The sequence below is a fragment of the Rhinopithecus roxellana genome, chromosome 7, assembly GCF_007565055.1.
Source record: "Rhinopithecus roxellana isolate Shanxi Qingling chromosome 7, ASM756505v1, whole genome shotgun sequence".
In the NCBI taxonomy this organism is placed as follows: Eukaryota; Metazoa; Chordata; class Mammalia; order Primates; family Cercopithecidae; genus Rhinopithecus; species Rhinopithecus roxellana.
In genome coordinates this window covers 61476657-61499622 of record NC_044555.1, presented here as the reverse complement: position 1 = coordinate 61499622, position 22966 = coordinate 61476657, and the positions used below count along the sequence as shown (strand labels likewise).

At 33.4% G+C, this 22966-nt stretch overlaps 1 protein-coding gene across 1 annotated transcript in view; it reads right to left on the bottom strand.

Moving 5' to 3' along the window:
• The window catches only part of CFAP47 (cilia and flagella associated protein 47), a 508878-nt gene that overhangs the window by 447075 nt on the left and 38837 nt on the right, over positions 1-22966 (bottom strand). The window contains exons 9-15 of the mRNA XM_030933635.1: positions 12304-12493; positions 10620-10833; positions 7883-8038; positions 7031-7217; positions 6838-6934; positions 3443-3659; positions 2900-3141 (exon numbers count right to left, since the gene is read on the bottom strand). Of these exons, the coding sequence (XP_030789495.1) occupies positions 2900-3141; positions 3443-3659; positions 6838-6934; positions 7031-7217; positions 7883-8038; positions 10620-10833; positions 12304-12493 (1303 nt within the window). The remainder of the gene's footprint in view (positions 1-2899; positions 3142-3442; positions 3660-6837; positions 6935-7030; positions 7218-7882; positions 8039-10619; positions 10834-12303; positions 12494-22966) is intronic.

The window sequence follows — 22966 nt, the reverse complement described above, 5'->3', positions numbered from 1 at the left end:
GAGAGGCATATGATTAAATGTATTGTCCAGGATGCAAAACTGATATAGCACAAGAAAAACAGCTTGGTAAAAAGTCACTTTCTATTTATAAAATGGTAAAAACAATATGAAATTGAGTAATCATTATATAAATATTCTGAGAAAAGGAACTTAAGCAAAACTGTAGATGCTACAAATTACAAACACTTTTTTCAATGCTATATGAGATAGATTTGAGGATTATATCATTGTATTCTTAAAAAGAACTTAAGTACTAATGGCATTAGTTATACAAAACTTTTATTTGAAATTAAATATATTTGTGTGTTTGTATCTTGGTAATTGTTTGGTTAAAAATTATAAGAGGTGTCATGAGCAACCAAAGAAAATAAAAGTAAATGTAAAAATCTCTCCTGTAAAAATAAGAGTTCTAAAGATCATAAGAAGCATAACTGGTGCTCCAGTTTATAATATAATAATTCCACTTCTCCTTTACAAAAATTAAGTATCATCATTACATTTCCATGGCAGCCATAAGGCAAGTTCAGCCTATTCCTCCCTAGTTAGAACAGAGAAATATTAATACAAGGAGAAGTATAGGGTAGTGTGCTTTTTAAACACTCTTAGCACAATATCAGATGGTTGGTCAGCACCTATAGCTGGAATGCTGATAATACAACAACCACTGTTTGATACCTGTTCAAACAAACTGAAGAAGGTTTATGTAGAATATCTTAAATGTACAGAAATATGTTCTTTCTTCTCTAATTACTCTCTATTTCAATAGATTGAGGCAGGATCCAGTATTTTCAGTATTATAATTTATAAAGAGCTCAGTCAAGTGAATCTGTGAAATACTGATGAAAGTATACCTCAGATACTTAATAAATTATGATCTAGAATGGTTTTAAATAAATCCACATTAATAAGAATATCAAATAGCTGTGTCAGTGATCTCCAGACCTAATGAAGGGACTGTCCTACTCTTCCACTTGTTAAATTTGTCAAAATCTCTATCTACACATCCACACTAAAATTAAGTGAATTTAATATTTAAGATTGTTTTTATAACATTCCCTGTTACAAGCACTTTCAGAGTTATGTAAAATACTGATTTGGAAATGACTGATACTCACAAGAAAATATGTTTAAGGCAAGATTTCTACACACCAGGACTCATCTGAAATATGAAGTACAGTCTATTTCTATTTAGACTCTAAATAATTACTATTGCTAAATTAGACTTAAAGAGGGAGCGAGGGGAAGCGGAAGGGAAATAGAAAGGGAAGAAAGGAGGGAGGAAAGATGGAAGGAAGCAGGGAGTAAGGGTTTACTAATGAGGATGGATGGAAAGGTACAGAATAGGTTATTATTCTGAGGATCATTTCAGGAAAAAAATTCCAAACAGATTTAGAAAATTTTCATAATACAATGGCTATCCATTTATTTGGCCCCTACTCTTTGCCAGGCATTAGAGAAGTTTCCCAAACATTTAATCTTTGAGATGTATTCATCTCTCCATTTTACAGATGAGGAAACTTGTATTCATAGAGTACTTTGCTTAAGTTAAAATAACTAGTGAGCAGATAAGATTATCCAAAGTCTGTTTTACTTTCCATTCATGCAAAATTGGACTTCGGCTGTTATAAAGCACCAAATGAGTCACTATAGATACAAAGATCCAGCCCTTTCATCGAGCTGGAAAGGCATGACATGTACATAAAATAAAGATACCGTATTGATCATTCAACTTCTAAATTGCGATCTTATTTCCTAAATGATAGCTTGTGCCATCATGAGGTCCTCACAGTACATCACAAGGATGTTTGCCAAATCTGACAGGCTACTAAATAAGTCACAGTTTAGCAGTTATGAGTGTTCATGTTATAGCGGGTGTACCACGTGGAATTATAGACTCCAGGGAATGGCGGAAGCAAGGTGAAGAGGATGGTTCACAAACACAGGGCACGTCAAAAGTGGTATATCTGAGATTGTCTTCTATTAATTAAAAATCATCTTATTTAGTTTTAAGTTCTTAATTTTATTAATTGGATTTTATGAGTTGTATTAAATATTGACTGCAATTTCTAGATCTTTCTAAAAGAATTCATACTCTAGAAAAATATGTCATTCTGAATCATAGATTATCATCATGATCTAACTAAAACGAAACAAAATTTATTTTGTCCCTAGGTATCTGTGATGATCAACTTTATTTGTCAACTGCTCCAGGCTGTTAGGGCTCAGTTATTTGGTTAAACTCCAGTCCAGATGTTGTTGTGAAAGAGTTTTTTTTTTTTTATGTAATTAACACTTAAATCAGCAGGCTTTTTGAAACAGTTAATTGACAAAGACTATATACATTCAAGGTGTACAACATAATGATTTGATATGCATACATAATATAATAATGATCACAATCAGGTATAATTAACATGCAGATTACCTTTCATAATGTGGGTGGGTCTCATCCAGTTATTTGAAAGCCTTAACAGAAAAGACTGATGTCCCAGAACGAATAATAAATTCTGCCTCCAGAATGCCTTTGGACTCAAGACTCCACCATCAACTCTTCCCTGTATCTCCAGTCTGCCACCCTGCCCTGCAAATTTCAAACTTGCCAGTCCACACAACCACACAACCTGTGAGCCAGAACCAGTTCCTTAAAATGTCTCTCTCTTTATCTCTCTCTCTGTGTCTCTCTCTCTCCCTGTTGGTCTGTTTCTCTGGAGAACCCTAATAAGGGTTCCATATTTCCAAATCATATTATGTCTGTAAAAATAAATACCCCTGATGACAGTATCTGATTTACTTCTGTACTCTTGGTACCAGTACACAGTACACACTCAATAAATACTACCAGAATACATGAATACATGAAAAAATAAATGTCTGAATCAAACAAACAATAAACCATTACCTTTAGCTGGACAAATAGAAAATGCTATCCCTCTTCCTGTGTTTACGGGTTGCCATTGAAACTGAGCACGACAATTCTGATGATTATACAATCTAACTGTCCCCCGAAAACATGTTTTCATGAAGAAGCCTCGTGGTCTTAATACTAGCTCATTAGAAGATAGCTCAAGTGTTACTAGCTGGACAACTGCCATCACTAGGATGTGTCCACTGGGTACGTTGTTCACTGTAAAGGTGAAAGACCTGTAATGCAGCAAAAGCATCCAAATTTAACTGATAATAGCTATCTGTAATTATAGAATTCAGCTACATGTAAAATGCACATAGCATTGATTAACATCCATAATTCTTAGCATGTAATACTTTATGAGAGATAATTAGATTGTTACTAAACTATCAATCTATATATCTAAAAATTGATGCACATATAGCTTCTATGTTTGGAGAACAAATATATACAATACAATTATTCAGGCAAATAAATACATATTCTACAAAAGTACACTTTGATTCTAACAAACAGAAATTCAAAAATAACTCCTACTTCCAAAATTTTCCAACAGTGGGAGATTCAAATACCATTGAAATATAAGTACTGGATGTAGGTGGAATCACATATGAAAATTGGTTGGTCTTCCGAAGTTCTTCTAAAGTAGTATCTAACTGGAGCAAAACATGCATAGGTAGCATATTAACAACATGAAGTAGACGAGTATTTGGAGAGTTCACACAAATATTACTGAAGTTAAGGACAGAAGGCCCTGAAAAAAATGAAAAGTATTTTGTTAAGTTTAAAGATGGCAAATGAGCTCCCTTACGTTTTAAGCTTTCAAAATATATTTTGATCAATCAATTTGTATAAAAAAGAAATTTTAAAAAATACAATAATATCAGAAATTACTAAATAAGCATTTTTTTTTCCAGATGATCATAATTAAATGTTTGGACATTATTGGCTATAATTCAATATAAATATATTCTAATTATATGGAAAATTATATGACTAAATAAGAACCATTCACTATAACTTATCTTAGCACCTTAATTTGCAACACTTCAACACCTCCTCTATTCCCACTAGTGCAAGTATTTTGTTTACTTAACTATAATTTACGGAAACTGGTAAATTTCCCATGACCCATTGCTTAAGTTTTCCCCTTAAAATGCCCAGGATTTTATATCAAAGCAATTTTAATAATTTTAAGTTTTGCCCTGCCTTTTAGTTAAAACTGGCATATAGTAAACTGAACATACTTAAAGTATAGAATTTCATTAGTGTTCATATATGCATACACCTGTGAAACAATCACCACGATAAAGAGTGAACATTCACCACTCCAAACATTTTGTGGCCCTTTACATTCCTTCTCTCCCACCATTCTCCATGTTTTATATGCTGAATTCCCCCTAGAGACAGAATCAGCCCATGCACACCAATCAATCATCCTTTGTCCACATCTTCCTCATGGTCACCTTAACTGTGGTTAGAATGAAATGAGAACTCCCACTTCAGACCATTATAGCCACTACTTCTTTAATCATAATTGTCCTTCAATTAGTTGGTGAAAACGAACCTAGAAGGGTATACTGTATAGCACTTCTGCAAGTTTAAAAAGGAGTTTTCACTTGTTCTCCTAACTCACAGTCAGCCCAGATGCCTCATGTCTTTACCTCACACAGGTATCTGTCTCTGTTCAAATATACTTCTCAGAGATGTTAACCACCTGGTAAAAGAGACTCTCCATGAAAACATTCTATTATTCTCGATCTACTTAACCTGCTTTATGTTTCTTCACACCTTGTATACCAATGATGTATTATATAAGGATAGGTTTATTATCTTCCTCCCACCCCACCCAAATGTAATCTCTATTAGAGCAGGGGCTCAGTCTGTTTTCTTCATTGCTGTATCTCCAGAACCCAGAACTGTGTCTAGTATATGGTGGTCATTCAATTAACACTTATAAAATGACTAAATGGATAAAGGAATTACAATTAGACTTTAAGCATTTTCTAATGCAGCATACTCATCTTACGGATGAAGTGTTTTCACTAAAACTTTCTAAACACGTATTATGTGTAAGTTACTCGGTTCACACAATTATACTATAGGGTAGGCAATATTATCACTTCCCATTTCACAAATGAAGAAACTGAGACCTGTAGAGGTAAACCCTAATGTCACTGCACTAGTAGGCTGCAGAACCAAACCCAGTTTGGTCTCATTACAGAGCCTTCCTACTCTATAGCACACACGGTGTTCCTGAAGCATACAAACACAATTCCAGAGGGAACTAAGCTAAGAATCCAAGTTGCAGGTATATCTATATTATGCTACAGATAAACACATACACAGAACATTTTCTATAATAAGAAAGCAAATATTTGAATAAAAAATTGGGCAAAGAGGCCGGGCGCGGTGGCTCATGCCTGTAATCCCAGCACTTTGGGAGACCAAAGCAGGCGGATCACAAGGTCAGGAGATCGAGACCATCCTGGCTAACACAGTGAAACCCTGTCTCTACTAAAACTACAAAAAATTAGCCAGATGTGGTGGCGGGCGCCTGTAGTCCCAGCTACTCGGGAGGTTGAGGCAGGAGAATGGCATGAACCCAGGAGGCAGAGCTTGCAGTGAGCTGAGATCACACCACTGCACTCCAGCCTGGGCAACAGAGCAAGACTCCGTTTCAATAAATAAATAAATAAATAAATGGGCAAAGAATTTAAAAGACATTTCTCCAAAGACTATATACGACATACATAGACATTTGTCTAAGTACATGAAAATATATTCAACATCTTATTCATTTAGGGAAATGAATATCAAATCCACAATGAGATAACATTTCATACTCACTAGTAGGTCTATAATCAAAAAGACAGAAAATAATAGTGCTGGTGAGAATGTTGAAGAAATTGTGACCCTTATACATTGCTGATAGGATTACAACTTTGTGCAATCACTTTGGAAAACATTTTAGAGGGTTTTTTTTTTTTAAGTTAGATATAAATTTATTGTACAACCCAGAAATTCCAATCCTAGAAATCAGATAATTTTATGTGAATGTTCATAGCAGCATTATTGATCATAGCCTCAAATTGAAAACAACTTAATGTCCATCAACTGGGGAACTGATAAACAAAATGTGGTATACTCATAAAACAGGGTGCTGTTTCAATAGAAAAAGGACGAAAATATTCATACTACCACATGGGTGAACCTCAAAAACATTATGCTAAGTGTAACAAGCAATATATGAAAGACTACATATTGCATAATTCCATTTATTTTCAGAATAGGCAACTGTATAGAGATAGAAAGTTGATTAATGGTTGTCTGAGGCAAGGGGTAGAAATAGTAACTGGGCAGGGCACGGTAGCTCACACCTGTAAACCCAGCATTTTGGGAGGCCAAGGCTGGTGGGTCACTTTAGGTCAGGAGTTCGAGACCAGCCTGGCCAACATGGTGAAACCACATCACAACTAAAAATACAAAAAATTAGCTGGATGTGGTGGTGCTGCACGTGTAATCCTAGCTACTCGAGAGACTGAGTCAGGAGAATCGCTTGAACCCGGGAGGTGGAGGTTGTAGTGAACCGAGATCATGCCACTGTACTCCAGCCTGAGCAACAGAGTGAGACTCTGTCTCAAAAAAAAAAAAAGAAAGAAAGAAAGAAATAGAGAGTAACCGCATACGGGCATGATAGTGATGGCAGCATTTTAAAATTAAATTGCGAAGGTGGTTATATAACTTTAAATTTACTAAAGTTCATTCTCATTCTCTCAGTCATACTTAATGAATATGACTACTCTGAGGACTTCTTATATTTCCAAAGGTGACACTTGCATACTTTAAATTTTATGAAATATAAATAATACTTTAAGAAATCTTTTTTTATAAAAAACTAAAGGCTATAGTAGGTTTTTGTGTATTCTCACCAACAATTACTTGATGAATTTGCTTTGGTGTCAAAATTAAGCTGCAATCACGTTTTTCCTGTGGTGTGGATGGTTCTGATTTAAGTCCCTTGTGAACCTGTAAAAAATCATATTTTTCCAGAATTATTCATTATTAGCAAAAGCTATTTTAAGAAATCTCATGGAATAACCAAATGTAAAATATTACACATGCCTTTCTTCTCAGGGACTCTTCCTCCTGGGATGCTATACTCCTAGTGGTTAACAATCTATTAGCTCTGATTGAATTCGCTGCTGAAGACAGCTCCTCTTTTATTTCCGCTTCTGAGAGTGAGGGTGACTTTAGACCTGATCCTGGCTCTAAGCCTATGTCTGTATCATCATATGAATACATGTGCTCCCTATAAAATTAATAATAATAATAATCAGTAATTGAGGTCAAGTCATTCAGAAAATGCATCTGTAAATTCAAGCATTTCCCACAGTGGATACTGCTGCTGCCTCACTCATATCCACTTAACCAGACTGGTGCACTAATCCACATAAAATTGTCCTCCGCTGAGGAGACTCCCTTCTCAAACACCTCATCCAGGAAATTATGCTCATGCTTGCCACACCCAGGGACAGTCAATGACTGATATGGAACACAAAAGACAAGCCCCTTTGGCTCAAGCCAGCAACAACTACGTGGTAAAATTTAGTCTCAAGAGACCCTGAGTGTCAACTTTATTTGAAACACATCTTTCCTCAGCTCTCACGCCTTCCCTATTCCGCTTCCCTCATTCTGTACAGGTTTCCCCTGAGAGCACATACTCCATAAATCATAGGCACTGGAATCCCTGTCTCAAGATCTGCTTCTGGGGAAACCCATCTAAGACACTTCCAAGTCAAAAGGTAACAAAAGAAATAATTGTAGTTAAAGCAGCTCAGTGTTTTGCTTTTATCATGTATCGAAATGTAGTTTACAACATCTAAAATAAAAAAGAAACCAAAGAGTAAAAAAAAAAAAATTTGACTCTGTAGACACCATGATCTGTTGCATATTTTTTGAGGAACTGAACATTACCTCTCTGCTTGTTTCTTCTGCAAGCGCGCACTTCTTAAATATTTAAGATACATTGCATAATAGTTTTCATGTAATTTCTTTTGCTGTTTTTCAAGTGTAGTATATGCATAATCAGGATTCACATAGTCAAATCTTGGAACTTTTGTGAAAATTGGCCTGCAATATAAGCAAGTCATGTTAATATTTTTATATATGCATTTGTTCAATCAGTATTTAATGAGAGTCTCCTAGCCAATTTCCACATGAGGTGTTGGGTGTGGAATGGCAAATAGGACAGATTCTAGTCCTTTCCCTCATATGCTATTCTATATCAAGACATGATTACATGTAGAACTAGAGCGAAGCCTATTTTTTCTTAATCTAATCAAAAAACAATCCATTGTAAGGTCACTGGGATATAATGGTGCCTATTCTAAACCCATCTTTGAAGAATTAGTCAGATAGGCAATTTGGACAGTGCTAGATTACAGATAAGACTCCAAGAAACTAGATCTGAATCTCACTAGTGTTTCCTAAAAGTTAACTGTTTTTAAATCATTATAATCAAAATTAGAAAAAAAATGTAGAATAATGAATCTTTTTGCTAAACATGCTACCTCCTTTAAACTTCACAGCTTATGAAATAACCATCAACAATAAACCTATGTAAACAATTCATAAAAGAACTGTGAATTACTTTATATCTAAGATTCACTCAACTGGGTTTATGCTCTTCCTTTTTACCCACCATATATTTTCAATAAAAAACAAAATGTGCAAGTATTCACACCTTCCGGCTTTGGTCTACCTCAATCTTCAGCAAATGTTCTTAATCATTAGGATATTCACCCTCAATAATTAAAACATAAGTATGAAGATATTAGTCACAAAGTCAAATGAAAATTAATTTTTCTTCTTGTCTTCAACAATTCCTCAATGTTTACAGCAGTACAGCTTTAACTGTGTTAAATTATTTAAGAGAGTGAAAAAACAAGACAGCAAACAAATGCTTTGTTGTTCAAAGACAATTTTTTATATTTAAATTTTCCTTCAAGCTCTAAGACACTTAACCACCTTTAGAACCTAGAAATAATTCCTACATATATTTGAAGTCCTGAGACCTCTAACAAGGAGAGAGGGATAAGGAAAGAAGTAGTGGTGTAAATGCCTTAAATGAGAAAGAGCTGACTATTAACATATCTAAATCCTTATCAGCTCCTTAGAGAAACATCTAGAAATTACCTCTGCAGCTTAAGGAGGATAAGTTTTTTTAAAATATGCAAAGTACAGGGGACAAAAATTACTATGGAAATATTTTTCCTCATTTATTTATTCAAAACTATTTACCAAGTGCCTACTCTATGTCTCACACTGTTCTAAGCACAAGGCATACTGCAGTAAATAAAAACTAGACAAAAGTCCCTACCTTATTTTCTTCTCAAAAATCGAAAAGGTAAAATGCATTAAAATGAAATCGAAATTACAATTATCAACAAGTAAATACACTATGAAACTTATTTCATTACTTAAAGTTACTAATTGCTAGCCAGAAAACATAAGGACTAAATACTGCCTTAACTATTAATATGAAAAAGTGTTCATTGAGAAAAATAATTATGGTCAGGGGATAAATAGTAAATACTTAGTCTTATTTTTAAAATTCTGCTATTTTTAGATCATCTGATTAATACAGAAAGACAGAAACAAAATGTTAATATTAAATTAATACATTATATCTCTATATACATATATAGATATATGTACATATACCTATATAGATATATAGATATATATCTGTAAAGATGTGTATAACCTTAAGAAAGAGTTGAAAAAAGTACATTAAAAATTATTGCTAGAAGCCACCTCTGCAGGGTGGGAGTGAACAGAATGAGCCAGAGGAAAAAACAGAATTTTCTTTTCTATAATACACAATTACATAAAATGCAATCTGAGTGGTTTTTATGTTTCTGTGTTTTATGGTATTTGTCAAGTAATAATTTTTTAAAAGGCTAATTTGGATGGAATCTGTAAAATAATAAGATAAACTACAGAAAAACCTGGACTTTTCCAATTGTAGACAATAAAACAATTATGTCCTAAAAATCAAATGATATTACAAGAAAATGTCTGCAGAATTAAGTGAGCTTAATGACTAACCAAAGCTAAAAAGACAAGTGCAGAAAGCCCAGAGCCATTATAAAGTTTAGATACTTACTTTACTAGTAGTATACAAGCAGGCAGAAAAAAAAAAAAAATGTGCCTTGGAAGGGGTCAAACAAAGATGATGATGATGATGATGATAACCATGATCGTTTTACACAATTTTATTTCATGTTTTAGCTTAAATAAACTCAAGCTTTCAACCATACTTAATAAACATTACTACTCTAAGGACCTGTTACATTTCCAAAGATGATTATTTATATTATTCTTTTATACTTGTCAATAGCATATTTTAAGAACATTTTATATACCATTCACTTCCTGGCAAGTATATATTGAGGTGAAAAGAGGTTCTAACCTAAAACAAACACAGTGGCATTCAACAACCATCTCACTCCATGTAAAAAAAAAAAAAAAAAAAGGAAAAGATAATTGCAGTTTTATCATTATTATGATTATTATTGCTATCATTAGTGTTAAACAGCAGGATCTGATGATGATCCTGATCATCATCATCATCTGATGATGATGACTCTACATGTCATGTTGTCCATTATGCTTTTCCAAATTTCAAGGTTTTAATATTTCATGTTACCTGAAATGTTTATCATGGTCTTTAGACCTGATAGTTGCAGCTCGGTCATTGGGAAAGGCTAACAGCACATCCTTCACCGGCTCTTCACATGAGTGATGATTGTGAGTGCGTGGCGTGGCTGATTGAAGCATTGCAACAGGTGCATAATTCTTGCGTTTTGCCAAGTCTTTGACCACAAAATTTCCCATGGGATTACGGATCAAAGGCAACATACCTTTTATAGAATTGAATATAAGTTTATAGATGGTATTTTTAATTTCAACTTTAAAAACAATAACCATGAATTAATTAATACACTAGATAATTGATTCTAACTTAAATGCTGAACTCCTAAACACATTTGGAAAATACAAATCATTAACAAAAAAAAGACCTACACAACACAATTTAGCAAAATAATAAAATGAATAATAAAAATGCATATATAAAAATATAAAATATGATAACTTGAAGGATTTAGGTTGACCCATATGAAACTCAATTTCTTGTTGGTCCAAAACAGGTGAATATCAGCAACTTCATATGGTTCAACATATAAAAGACAATGAGGAATTAGATAAAACAGTAGCAACAAGTAAATCCATGGAATAGCCAAAAACAGTTTATATTATAAACTGCCTCAACAACAAAACTAAGAAGAATAAAATATAAAAACCATGAAAATATTAAATAAACTGTATACATCAATAAACCAGTGCTATTCAAAGCACAGTCCTCAGAATGGCAGTAATGGCAGTGTCAGCATCTACTGGGAACATTGTAAATGTGTGTGTCTTTGGGCCATAACAAGGACAAGCTTAATAATCATTGCTGGGATGTGAGGCACTGATACATGTTTTAACAGGCCTTTTAGGTGATTTTGATGCATGTTAAAAGATGAGAACTCCTGGGTCAGATCATATTATATATATATAAAACATATATGTTATATATAATATATGTATTATATATTACATATTATATATGTATTACATATATTATATATGTATTATATATTATATATCATATATGTATTATATATTACATATATGATATATTATATATGTGATATTATATGTAATTATATATTATATATGCAATATATACATGCAATATATAATATATAACATACGTAATACATATGTCATATGTATCACATATATAATATATATTATATGTTACATATACAATATATAATACATATATAATATACATATAATATATAACATATATGTATTACATAATATATAATGTATGTAATATATATAATATATGATATATAAAATATGTATATGTTATATATGTATAGTATATGTGATATATGTATAATATATGTGTAATATATATTACATATGTAAATATGTATACATTACATATATATTACATATGTAGTATATGTTACATATATTGTATATATCTCTTTAGACCTGATAGTTGCAGGTCTAATATATGTAATATATGCATATAATACATATATATTACATATGTAATATAATTACATATATAATACATATGTAATGTATATGTTACATATATTATATATATATGTCTTTAGACCTGATAGTTGCAGTTCGGTCATTGGGAAATGCTAACAGCACTTCCTTCACATATATGTGCGTGTGTAATTAAGCAATTAGTATATTAAAATAATCTTAAATTAACAACAATAACAACAAAGCCAGATGGGCATTACACAACAGCATACCAGCATCAAATTTCATCACAACTTTCTTGGTGGAAGCTTTGCAGATGCTGTTGAAATTTAAATATACGTGATGGAAAGGTTTTATCGATAAAGACTGCAAATCTTCTTCTGCCACTAAACCAATAATCTCTATCTTCTGCTTCACTTTGAAGACTCCAAGTTGATGTGGAACAAATGAACACATCACATCCTAAAAAAAAAAGATGAAAAGTAACCAATAATAAATTGGTAGGAAAAATGTTAAAAGCAAATCTAAAAAAAAAAACAATTAATAAAATTTCAAGGAAAGCTAGTTCATAATGGTAATATGAAAGTACTTCAGAAATATACCGCATTGACAAACTTTTGAAATATTCATTGCTGGAAAATTATTTAAGAAAAAGTAAACATAGTACCAAAGCAAATTCAGAATGGTGGATTAAGGACTTCCAAAAACCTACTTCTCCAGAAGAGGAAAGAGAACACTGGCAATAAAAATTGTCAAAATGTAGTCCTTTCAGATATTTCAAGATTACCTAAAGGCTTACAAAAATCCAAGGAGTATTTACTTAAAGAAAAAAGGTTGAATCTCTGAAGGAATAGAAGACTGTGCCATTTTTACTTGATGTAATCCCATTGTTTAAGATTCAGCTTTGTGGTCTCCTTGAAAAACAACAGCCTTGCAACTGTGGTAGCTGTGAAAACCATTAGCCTAGTAGCCAAAAGAGGGAAAATAATGAGTTTGGAACACTCCAAACACCTCACTACCAGAGAGATGTACATATTTGTTTTGTCTCTCATGATTCAGAGTTCACTCTGTGTGCACAATTCTCTCTCCAGGGTTCTGTCAAATATATAGGTATGTATTACTCTGTGTTTGCATATATGCAGCAATTTTTTTAACATCTCAGTAACTTGAGGTGGCATTACCATTTAAGGCTAAAAGAAGGCTATTCATAAATAAATGCACAAATAGAAAAATTTAAAAATCACTTGAGAACAAGATATTCAGATAGTATTTGAAAAGCTCTGAAATTTTCCTGGGAACCTAGATTGCGACACACATCTGCAGGACTGTGTATATTCCCAGAAAAGATTTAAGAAAGTTATCAGGTCTCATCTATGGCTGAATTTGAGGCTCTTTACAAGGAGGAATTAAAGACTAGAAAGAGTTGTAAACTAGTTGACAGAATATTGAAGACATGCCCCAACATACTCACTTATACAGAGGCTCTTGATACAGGCTGTGAGACTTATTGACTCAAGGAATTTAAGGGAACCTTTATCCAATCATTAGCTGAACACTAAATTAACTGAGTAGAGACTTTATTGACTGCACACAATAAAGAAAAAGCTTTCACAGAATTAGTCTAGAGAATCACTAAATAAACAAAACAACAACAAAAAAGCAACAATAAATACTGCGATGCTGATTTTCATAGTTGTCAAATTATATTATTTAAAATGTCCAGTTTTCAACATGAAAAAAAATATGAGACACTCAAATAATCAGGAAAGTATGGCCAATACCTAGGAAAGCTATAGTTCATAGATAATGTCCCTATGGAAATCCAAATGGTGAACTTATTAGATAAACATGATAAGTTAACTATTGTAAATATTTTCAAAGAACTGAAGGGAAACAGGTCAAAAGAATTAAAGGAAGTATGTGAACAATGTCTCACAAAATATACAATTTCAATAAAGTGTGGAAATTATAAAAAAGAACAAATAAATGTTCTGGAATTGAAGAGTAATGTAACTAAAATTTTAAATTTACTTAAGGGACTCAATAGCAGATTTGAACTAGCAGAAAAACTAACCAATGAAATTGAAGACAAGACATTTGAAATTATTCACACTGAAGAGAGACACATAAGGATGAAGAAGAAAGAAGAGACTCTCAGAGACTTTGGGGACACCATTAGGCATAGTCACATATGTATGATGGGAGTCTAAAAAGGAGAAGAGAGAAAGAAAAGGTCAGAAAAAATATTTGAAGAAATAATAGATGAAAAGTTCACAAACTTGATTAAAGACAATCTACATATCAAAGAAACTCAAGAAAACCCAAGCAGGGTAAATCAAATAGATCCACACCTAAACACAACGAAGTCAAACTATCAGAAACCAATGACAGAGAATCTTGAAAAACTGCAAGAAGAAAAGTAACCATCACATGAGAAGGATTCTTTAGAGATGAACAGCTAACTTCTCATTGGAAACATTGAAGACAAAAAGGCAGTGGGGAGGCGTGTTCAAATATTGAAGGAAAAGACTGTACATGCAAAATTCTATAACTAGCAAAACTATCATTCAAAACTGAAGTATAAATTAAGACATTTCCAGATAAATATAAATGAAGAGAATGTATCATTAGTAGATCTGCATCACAAAAATATAAAGGGAATTCTTCACAATGAAGTAAAAGGACACTGGATACTAACTCAAATTCAGACAAGGAAATTAAGAGCACAGGCAAATGTAACTACCTACATAGATAAATACAAAAGTATAAATGTACTTTTGTTTGCAATGCCTTCCTGCTCCTATCTGATTTAAAAAGCAATGCATACAGAAATAAGTATTAGAGTATGGATGAGTTTTTAAAGAATAAGCACATATAATTTGTATGACAAGTACAGCACAAAGAGGAGACAAGAACTATAATTTTATTTGAGCAAAGTTTTTGTATACTATACAAACTAAGTTAGCATTAATGTGAATGAGACTGTTTTATGTAAATGATGTTAAATGTAACCCAAAGGGCAGCCACTAAGAAAATTAAATGTTTTTAAAGTTTCATAAAATAAATAATGATGAAATTAAAATGGTACATTACAAAATATATATTTAGTACAAAATAAAGCAGTATTGAAATCATAGAAAATTAGGATATGTAATTATACAAAACAAATAGAAAAATAGCAAATGCAAATCCTACGTTACTAGTAGTTACATTACATATAAATGGATTGGCACATATTTACCTATGTAATAAACCTGCACATCCTGCACATGTACCACAGAATTTGAAATACAAATTAAAATTTTTGAAAAAAGTAAATGGATTTTCTTTACATTTCTTTCCCTCAGCTGTAGTAAGGTATAATTAATAAATGAAAATTGTTTGTAGACAAATATATACTAAATATATAGTATTTAATATGTAATTTTGATGTAATTTTGAAACAAATAAAGCTAAATAATACACTCTTACTGTTTTGTGTTGAAAATATGTATACCCTTCCTGGCTAACATGGTGAAATCCCGTCTCTACTAAAAACTACAAAAAAAAAAAAAAACTAGCCGGGCGAGGTGGCGGCGCCTGTAGTCCCAGCTACCCGGGAGGCTGAGGCAGGAGAATGGCGTGAACCTGGGAGGCGGAGCTTGCAGTGAGCTGAGATCCGGCCATAGCACTCCAGCCTGGGTGACAGAGCGAGACTCCATCTCAAAAAAAAAAAAAAAGAAAAGAAAAGAAAAGAAAATATGTATACCCTCTTATTAACCATAGTCACCATTCTGTACAATAGACTCCCAGAACTTATTCATTCTGTCTAACTGAAATTTTGTATTCTGTGATTGACATCTCCTTATTTGCCATCCACTGCCCCTGGCAACCAGAATTCTACTCTCTGCTTCTATGAGTTCAACTCTGATTCCATATATAAGTGCAGCCATGCAGTATTTGTCTTTCTGAGCATGTCTTATTTCACTTAGCATAACATCCTCCAAATTCATCCATGTTTTGCAAATGACAAGATTTCCTTACTTTTTAAGGCTGTATAGTATTCATACACACACACACACACACGCACGCGCACACACACACACCACATTGTATTTATAGAAAAGGGAATGAAATCAGCATGTTGAAGAGATATCTTCACTCTCATGTTAATTGCAGCATCATTCTATAGCCAAAATATGCAATCAAACCAAGTGGTCATCAATAGATAAATGAATACACATAAATGGATTAAATTGTGCAGTCAAAAAGCAGAGATTGGTGGAGTAGGCAAAAACACATAATCTATATAATTCCCACAAAAGGTACACATTGTATACAAAGATACAAACAGGTTGACAGTGAAAGGATGGCAAAATGATATGTCATATGCAAACAATATCCAAAGAGAGCAGGGTGCCTATACCAATATAAGACAAAATAGATATTTGTAGAAAAAGTTTTACATTGAAAAAAGAGCATTTTATAATGATAAAAGGGTCAAGACATCAAGAATGCGTATTATAACCATATATGCACCTAATAACATGAAAAAACTGACAAAAGTGAAGGGAGAAATAGGCAATTGAACTATAATAGTGGGAGACTTTGATATGCCACTTCCAATAAAGATTGGAAAAACAAAGCATATGATCAACAAAGAACAGAGAACCAAAAAACATCATAAACCAATTAGATCCAAAATATACCTGTAGAATATTTTACCCAACTACAGTAGAATGCACATTTTTCCAACGTACACATTTGCACTTTAAATGAAACATTTTAAATATAGACTATGTTAGTCTATGAAATAAGCCTCAATAATTTAAAATGATTGAAATCTGTGCAGGATGTTTTCCAACCAAAATGCAATGAAATTAAAATCAATAAGAGAAGAAAAAGTGAAAAATTCACACATTTTGGAAATTAAGCAATACACGTAATAACCAATAGATCAAAGAACAAAACCACAAGGGGATTTCAACATTATTTTGAGATGAAGAAAAACTAAACACAACATACCAAAACATATGAAATGCAGAAAAAGCAGTGACGAGACAGAAATTTATGGTTATAAACAAATGTATTTTTTAAAAAGGCCTTTAATCAATATTCTAAACATCCACCTTAGGAAATTAAAACAAAAAACAAAGTAAATTCAAAGGGAGTAGAAGGAAAGGAATAATAAACACAACAGCAGTAATAAATAATAAAGAGAATAGAAAATGTTAGGAAAAAAATCAACAGTCCTGAAACTATGCCTTTGAAATGATTAACAACACTGAAAATAATTTAACTAGACTTAATAAGCAAAAAAAGAGATGACTAACTTTGCTAAAATCAGGAATAAAAGAGAGGACATCACTACCAACTTTACATCAGTAAAAAGGGGTATAAGATTATATAATCAACAACGGAATACCAACTAATCAGACAACCTAAATGACATGGGCAAATTCTTATAAAGAGAAAGACATAAACTACTGAAACTGACCCAAGAAAAAATTGACAGTATGAATAGCCCCACAACAAATAAAGGGATTGAATTAATAGCCAAAAAAATTCTGACAAAGAAAATCCCAGGACCAAATGGCTTTGGTGGTAAATTCCACCAACCATTTAAAGAAGAATTAGTGCCAATCCTTCACAAGCATTTACAAAAAATTTAAAAGAAGAGTGTACTTCTCAGTTCATTCTGTGGCACCAGTTTTATTCTGATGCCAAAATCAAAAACATTTGTTGAAAATCTGCATTCATATGTCCCTCATGAATATATATGCAAAAATCCTCAAATAAATACTATCAAACTGAAACCAGCAATATGTAGAAAAGATTATATACTATGTACAAGTATGATTTCAAGTTTAACATCTATATGTCAATGTAATGCACAGTCTTAATAGAATAAAGGACAAAACCACATTATCATTTTAATAGACCCAGAAATAGTAGTTGATAAAATACACTTCCATAATAGAAACATGCAACAAACTAGGAATAGAAGGGAACTCCCTCAAGTTTATAAAGGCAGTCAATGAAAACCTTACAGCTAACATCGAACTTGATAAGAGACTAAATGCTTTCCCCTTAGATCAGGAACAAGACAAGACACCCCTTTTGCCATTGCTATTTAATATTGTACTAGAGGTCCTAGCTAGGACAAGTAGGTAAGAAAATAAGCAAACAAAATGAATCCAGATTAGAAAGAAAGATGTAAAATGACCTCCATTCACAGGTGACATGATCTTGTATCCCAAAGAATCCACCAAAAAACTACCAGAACTAATAAATGAGTTCAGCAAATTTGCAGAATACAAACAAGGTCAATATGCAGAAAACAACTGCATTTATATACACTAGCAATGAATAATCCAGAAATACAACTAAGAACTCTATTTCATTTACATAGCATCAAATAATAATAAAATATTTAGAAATAAATTTTTTAAATAATTGCAAGATGTACATTGAATACTACAAACATTAAAGAAGACATAAATAAGTGTAAAGACATACAATCTTCTGGACCACAGGATTTAATATTGTTAAAATGGCAATATTCCCTAAATAGATTTACAAATTCAACAAAATTCTTTTCAAAATTCCAGCTGTCTTTTTTTTTTTTTCTTTGCAGAAATTAGCAAGCTAATGTTAAAGTTCATATGTATTTGCAAGCATCTCACATTAGGCAAAAATGTTCTTTAAAAAGAAAAAATGTAGAAGGCTCATATTTCCCAAATTCAAAAAGTACCATAAAGCTGCAGTAATTACAGGCCTGGTGCAGTGGATCACACCTGTAATCCCAGCACTTTGGGAGGCTGAGGCAGATGGATCACTTAAGGTCAGCAGCTTGAGACCAGCCTGGCCAACACGGTGAAGTACCTTGTCTCAAAGTACATTGTAGTACTGACATAGGATAAATACAGATATGCAAAATAGAATTTTTAGTCTAGAAATTCTTACATTCACATTCAATTGTTATATGTGTGACAATATTCTGTGATAACTTGACATCTCTATGAAAAAGAATACATTTCAAACTCTAAATCATGCCATTTACAAAAAATAACAAACAGAATTTTTTTTTTTTTTTTTTTTTTGAGACAAGAGTCTCACTCTGTCACCCAGGCTACAGTGCAATGGTGCGATCTTGGCTCACTGCAACCTCTGCCTCCCAGGTTCAAGTGATTCTCCTGCCTTAGGCTCCTGAGCAGCTGGGATTACAGGGACGTGCCACCATGCCCAGCCATGTATTTTTAGTAGAGATGGGGTTTCACCATGTTGGTCAGGCTGGTCTCGAACTCCTGACCTCATGATATGCCTGCCTCAGCCTCCCGAAGTGCTGGGATTACAGGCGTGAACCACCGCACCCGGCCAACATATAGATTTAAAAGTTTGAGCTAAAATTCTTACAGAAAAACATGGGAACAAAACTTAATGACCTCAGACAGTATATAACTACTTAGATATGATACTAAATGCACAAGAGACAAAAGAAAAATATAGATAAATTGAACTTAATCAAAAGTATTACTTTTATCCTTCAAAGATAACTATCAAGAAAGTGGGAAGACAATTCACAGGATGGAATACAATATTTGTGATTTCTGTATCTGTCAAAGGACTTATATTGAGAATATATAAAGAACTCTTGCAATTCCATAACAAAAAGACAGCCCAATTAAAAAATAGTAAAATATATTCTATTAGTTTTCTATTTTGGCAATAAAAAATTACCAAAATGCTTGTTGACTAAAATAACTCCAATTTCTTATCTTACACTTGTCAGAAGCCTAACACAGGATGAAAATCAAGGTGTCAGCAGGACTGTTTATTTCTGGAAGCTCTAGCAGAGAATCTGCTTTCTTGCCTTTTCCAGATTCCAGAAGCCATCCCATTCCTCAACTTATGCACCCCACCCCCTTCCACCTTCACAGTCAGAAATCAATGGACAGTAAAGTCTTCCATCACTTTGACACTGATATATTTTCTGTCCTCCATTTCCACTTTTAAGGAACCTGAGAGTATATAGGGTTCACCTGGATAATCCAGGTTAATTTTCCTATTTTAAGGTGGGTTGATTAAAAGTCTTAATTTCAAGTGAAACCTGAATTCTGCTTTGCCATAGAATATCACATGTTCATAATTTCTAGAGATCAGGATAGAGATATTTTAGGGGGTCATTATTCTGCCTATCATAGATATGCATAAATATTTCTCCAAAGAAAATATGCAAATGGACAATAAGTACATGAAAATATATTTGTCATCATTAGTTACTGGGGACATTTAAATGAAAACCATAAGGACATGCCATTTTGTACCCATTGGGATGGCTATAATAAAAAAAAGAAGTACATTAACAAGTGTAGTGGAGGGTATGGGGAAATTGGAATGTTCATTTACTGCTGGTGGGAATATAAAATGGTACAGTCACTTTGGAAAATAGTATGACAGTTTCTTAAAAAGTTAAACATACAGTTTTCATATGACCCCAACAATTCCACTCTTAGGTATATTTCAACAATATTAAGAAATCTGTCCACACAAAACATTGTACGTGAATGTTTATAGTAGCATTATTCATTATAGCCAAAAAGTGGAAACAACCCAAATGTACCTCAAATGATGACCGGATAAACAAAAGGTGGCATATCTACACAAAAAACATAATTTGGCTACAAAAATGAAGCATTAATACATATTACAATGTGCATGAACCTTGAAAATATTATGCTAAATGAAATAAACCATACACAAAATGCCTTATATAAACATAATATTTAGAGAAAATGACCCAAACTGGAAAACCTACTGACAGAGAATAGATTAATACTTGCCAGAGGCTGATGAATGAGGAGAAGGGGAATGACTGCTAATGGACATGGGGTTTCTTTTTGGGGTGAAGAGAACGCTGTGGAATTAGTCCTAATGTGTGCACTCCCTGAACATATTAAGATCACTGAATTGTATACTATAATGTGTGAATTTTACGGTATGTGAATTACATATCAATAAAGTTGTTATTTAAAAAGAATAATCTTATCACACTTCTAAATAGTCAAAGGCCATTTGACCAGTCTGTGCAGGCCACAGTTCTCCAGTGTCTACTATACTTCCTACATTCACAGTTTTACTAATTTGAAAATTATTAGTGTTGGAAAAATTCATACATGTAGAGGGTTAAAAATAATATTGGGGAGTTAGCTATTAGATATGTTTTGAAAGATGCATATGTTACTGGAGAAAAATAATTGAGTCGGTAGGTTTAAGAGACTTGGACTACAGGAAATCTAGGAAGCCGTTAAAAAGAAAATGTTTAGTATAAAGTGGTTAACATTCGTTGCTATTCTATGAAAACTGATGACATCTATCCAAATTTGGAGAGAGAGAGTCATACTAATGAAGCAGTAAGAGATATAAACAGGAGCTGCATGTATATAAACATGTATACAATAGTTCTTAATTGCAATTGGGAGAAAGCTTCCTTCGATAACTTTATGAACTGCATCACTGTGGTGGAAGAAAGATGATAACATAAGAAACTGAGGAGAAACTGAAAGCACTCACGTTTGCTATATTTAAGGCAGGGTTCAGCAAACTTTTTCTGTAAATTGCTAGACAGTGAATGCTTTAGGTTTCATGGGGCGTAAGTCTTCTCACAACCACTCAAGTCTATCTTTTGTTTTTTTTGTTTTTTTTTTGGAGACGGAGTCTCGCTGTTATGAGACTGGAGTGCTGGAATGCAGTGGTGTGATCTCAGCTCACTGCAACCTCCACCTCCTGAGTTCAAGCAATTCTCCTGCCTCGGCCTCCTGAGTATCTGGGACTAGAGGCACACACCACCACGCCCAGCTAATTTTCATATTTTTAGTAGAGACGGGGTTTCACCATGTTGGCCAGGTTGGTCTCGATCTCTTGACCTTGTGATCCACCTGCCTCGGCCTCCAAAGGACTGGGATTACAGGTGTGAGCCACTGTGCCCGGCCAACTCTGTCTTTGTGTATGAAAATAGCCTTAGAGGGCTAATATCCAGAATCTACAAAGAACTCAAACAAATATACAAGAAAAAAACAAACAACCCCATCAAAAAGTGGGCAAAGGATATGAACAGACATTTCTCAAAAGAAGACATTCATACAGCCAACAGACACATGAAAAAATGCTCATCATCACTCGCCATCAGAGAAATGCAAATCAAAACCACAATGAGATACCATCTCACACCAGTTAGAATGGCAATCATTAAGAAGTCAGGAAACAACAGGTGTTGGAGAGGATGGGGAGAAATAGGAACACTTTTACACTGTTGGTGGGATTGTAAACTAGTTCAACCATTATGGAAAACAGTATGGCAATTCCTCAAGGATCTAGAACTAGATGTACCATATGACCCAGCCATCCCACTACTGGGTATATACCCAAAGGATTATAAATTATTCTACTACAAAGACACATGCACACGTATGTTTATTGCGGCACTATTCACAATAGCAAAGACTTGGAATCAACCCAAATGTCCATCTGTGACAGACTGGATTAAGAAAATGTGGCACATATACACCATGGAATACTATGCAGCCATAAAAAAGGATGAGTTTGCGTCCTTTGTAGGGACATGGATGCAGCTGGAAACCATCATTCTTAGCAAACTATCACAAGAACAGAAAACCAAACACCGCATGTTCTCACTCATAGGTGGGAACTGAACAATGAGATCACTTGGACTCGGGAAGGGGAACATCACACACTGGGGCCTATCATGGGGAGGGGGGAGGAGGGAGGGATTGCATTGGGGAGTTATACATGATATAAATGATGAATTGATGGGTGCTGACGAGTTGATGGGTGCAGCACACCAACATGGCATAAGTATACATATGTAACAAACCTGCACGTTATGCACATGTACCCTAGAACTTAAAGTATAATAAAAAAAAAAAAAAAAGAAAA